Here is a 3,580-nt window from a genome sequence, read left to right on the forward strand (position 1 = left end):
CGCCCAGGGCAGCGAGGGGAAGGGGGGCGATGGCCGAGAGAAAAAGGAGAACAACCCCTTTGCTGAGTACATGTGGATGGAGAACGAGGAGGACTTCGACAGGCAGGTGAGCCTCACGGATCCTGCAGGTCCTTACAGATCCCACCGGTCCTTACAGATCGCAGAGCCATGGGACGGTAGGGTTGGAAAGGTCCTAAGAGATCACAGCACCGTGGGGTGGTTGGGTTGGGTTGGAAAAATCCCAATAGGTCACAGAGATGTGGGATGGTTGGGTTGGGTTGGGTTGGAAAAGTCCTTACAGATCAGAGACATGGGATGGTTGGGTTAGAAGTGTCCTAATAGATCAGAGTCATGGGATGGTTGGGTTGGGTTGTGTTGGAAAGGTCCCAACAGGTCACAAAGATGTGGGATGGTTGGGTTGGAAAGGTCCTTACAGATCACAGAGCCATGGGATGGTTGGGTTGGGTTGTGTTGGAAAGGTCCCAACAGGTCACAAAGATGTGGGATGGTTGGGTTGGAAAGGTCCTGACAGGTCGCAGAGCCATGGGATGGTTGGGTTGGGTTGGAAAGGTCCTAACAGGTCACAGAGATGTGGATTGGGCTGAAAAGGTCCTAACTGATCATATCAGCATGGGACAGTTGGGTTGAGTTGGGTTGGAAAGGTCCTAACAGATCGGAGACATGGGGTGATGGGGTTAGAAGAGTCCTAATAGATCACACAGCCATGGGATGGTTGGGTTGGGTTGGGTTATGTTGGAAAGGTCCTTACAGATCACAGAGTCATGGGATGGTTGGGTTGGGTTATGTTGGAAAGGTCCTTACAGATCACACAACCATGGGATGGTTGAGTTGGAAGGGTCCTTACAGATTATAGATATGGGATGGTAGGGTTGGGTTGGAAAGGTCCTTGCATGCTGTCACTGTGTGCCCTTATGAAACATCTCTCCCACAGCTTTCCTGTAGGCCCCCTTGAGGTCCTGGAAGGTCACTATAAGATCTTCTTGGAGTCTTCCCTCCTCCAGGCTGCAGAGCCCCAGCTCCCTCCCCCTGTCCTTGCAGGGAGCTGCTCCAACCCTCTGACGTCTCCGTGGGCCTCTCCAACAGCTGGGGCCGTGCAGCTGGGGAGGTGAAGGCCCTGGGGAGAGCTGGGATGGCCTTCAGCATCTAAAGGGGCTGTGAGGAGGAAGGGACGGACCGAGAGCAGGGGCTGTATGAGAGGACGGGGGAAATGGTTTCCAGCTTAAAGAGGGGAGATTTAAGGGGATAGAAGGGAAAAGTTTTACACTAAGGGTGGGGAGGCACTGAGTGCAGCCCTCTCTTTGGGCAGGTGGAGGAGGAGCTGCAGGAGCAGGAGTTCCTCGACCGCTGCTTCCAGGAGATGTTGGACGAAGAGGACCAGGAGTGGTTCATCCCATCACGAGATCTTCCCCAGCGCGTGGGGCAGCTGCAGCAGCAGCTCAATGGGCTCTGCGTCGCTGACGGCCGCGGCCCCGAGGATGTCGTGGTAGGGGGCTGCCATACAGCAGCTCTGGGGGAACGGGGAGGGGGTGGAAGATGTCCTTTGGGGTTTTGCCTGAGGTGGAGCTGCCCTAGGAGCAGGATTGGCAGTTGGTCAACTGTTGGCCAACCCATTCATCAACCATTGGCCAACAGTTGGCCAACCCATTCATCAACCATTGGCCGATCCATTCAACAACCATTGGTCAACAGTTGGCCAACCCATTCATTGACTGTTGATCAACCATTGGCCAACCCATTCATCAACCGCTGGTCAACTGTTGGCCAATCCACTGATCAACCATTGGTCAACCACTGGCCAACCATTCATCAGTACTTGGTCAACTATTGGCCAATCCATTGAGCAACCAATGGTCAAATGTTGGCCAACCCATTCATCAACTGTTGGTCAACCATTGGCTAACCCACTGATAGTTGGTCAACCATTGGCTAACCCACCGATGAACCACTGGTCAACTGTTGTCCGACCCATTGAGCAACCACTGGTCAACTGCTGGCCAACCCATTCACCAACTGTTGGTCAACCATTGGCCAACCCACTGAGCAGCCATTGGCCAACCCATTGATCAACAGTTGGTCAACCATTGGCCAACCCATTCATTAACTGTTGGTCAACCATTGGCCAACCCATTCATTAACTGTTGGCCAACCATTGGCCAGCCCACTGAGCAACCATTGGCCAACCCATTGATCAACAGTTGGTCAACCATTGGCCAACCCATTCATTAACTGTTGGCCAACCATTGGCCAGCCCACTGAGCAACCATTGGCCAGCCCATTGATCAACAGTTGGTCAACCATTGGCCAGCCCACTGAGCAGCAGTTGGTCAACTGTTGGACAAGTCATTGATCAACCACTGGTCAACCATTGGCCAATCCACTGATCAATGATTGGCCAACCTATCCATCGACCATTGGTCAACCGTTGGCCAACCCATTGGTCAACCATTGGCCAACCATTGGCCAACCCATTCATCAACAGTTGGCCAACCGTTGGCCAACCCATTGGTCAACCATTGGCCAACCGTTGGCCAACCCATTCATCAACAGTTGGCCAACCTGTTCAACATCTGTTGGTCAACCATTGGCCAACCCACTCATCAACCACTGGTCAACTGTCGGCCAATGCACTGATCAACCATTGGCCAACCCGTCCATCAACAGTTGGCCAACCATTGGCCAACCCTTTCATCAGCTGCTGGCCAACCATTGGTGGCCCATTGGCCAACCAGCGGCCACCCCCTTCTCTTACAGAGCAAAAGCACCTTGAACCCCGACGCCAAGGAGTTTGTGCCGGGTGTGAAGTACTGAGAGCTGCAGCCGAGCTCTGCGCCGCGGGAAGCCTTGCTGTGTGCTTTGAGTACCTTCGTTTTGGGGTTGTTTGGGTGTTTTTTTTTCTTTATTATTATGACTTTTATTTCTTCGTTTTTCAATCTCCCCTCGTGCCGTCTCTCGGTTTTGGGCAGCTCTTGCTTTCTAAGACTCTCACGGCTCTGAGCTCCATCCTGGAGCCCTTCTTTGGTCGGCTCTGAATTGTGGGGATCCCCCCCGGCCCACCGTGCCCCTCAGCATTCCCTTCCATGGGATCCCCTATAGCCCAGGGTGAGGCCGAGGGCGCCACAACCACCAGCCCCAAATTCCTCCTTTCTCAGATAGGTGCTGACGGATGGAGGCCGCGTGCTGGGACCCCCTGTAAGGGTCAGGGGTCCAAAGTGGGTTGGGGAGGGGGCACAGACCGGCCCTGGTTGTCCTCCCCCGGGATGCACTTTGTGGAATTGGCCTTAAAGGATTTCTGCCCCCATCCCACCCTGCGGCGTCGCTCCGTTCCTTTCTCAGCGCAATAAATCCAAGGAGAGCTGCAGCCTCTGTCTCCCCACAGGGGTCGGGGGGGCCGGGGGCACCCGTGTGCCATGAGGCCGGGAAGGAGCCCACCCCCACCCCACGGGGATGTGGAGGTTTCCCTTCAGCAGAGCGCTTCGGGGTGGGTGGGCTGCAGGAACGGTGCTGAGCTCACTGCCGCCCCATTGCTGCGGCCCTGGGGGGCTCCCAGAGGGCAGTTGGG

General features: G+C 55.1%; 1 protein-coding gene across 1 annotated transcript; it reads left to right on the forward strand.

Moving 5' to 3' along the window:
• Window position 1: 1 nt before the first annotated feature.
• PAIP2B (poly(A) binding protein interacting protein 2B) lies at window positions 2–3,379 on the forward strand (the record flags this gene model as incomplete). The annotated part of the gene is made up of 3 exons (XM_010727813.2): window positions 2–106; window positions 1,328–1,504; window positions 2,773–3,379. Coding segments are annotated over 3 exons (339 nt in total), but the record flags the coding sequence as incomplete, so codon positions are not given.
• Between the last annotated feature and the right edge of the window lie 201 nt (window positions 3,380–3,580).

This window comes from Meleagris gallopavo, unplaced genomic scaffold (assembly GCF_000146605.3).
Source record: "Meleagris gallopavo isolate NT-WF06-2002-E0010 breed Aviagen turkey brand Nicholas breeding stock unplaced genomic scaffold, Turkey_5.1 ChrUn_random_7180001948501, whole genome shotgun sequence".
Lineage (NCBI taxonomy): Eukaryota > Metazoa > Chordata > Aves > Galliformes > Phasianidae > Meleagris > Meleagris gallopavo.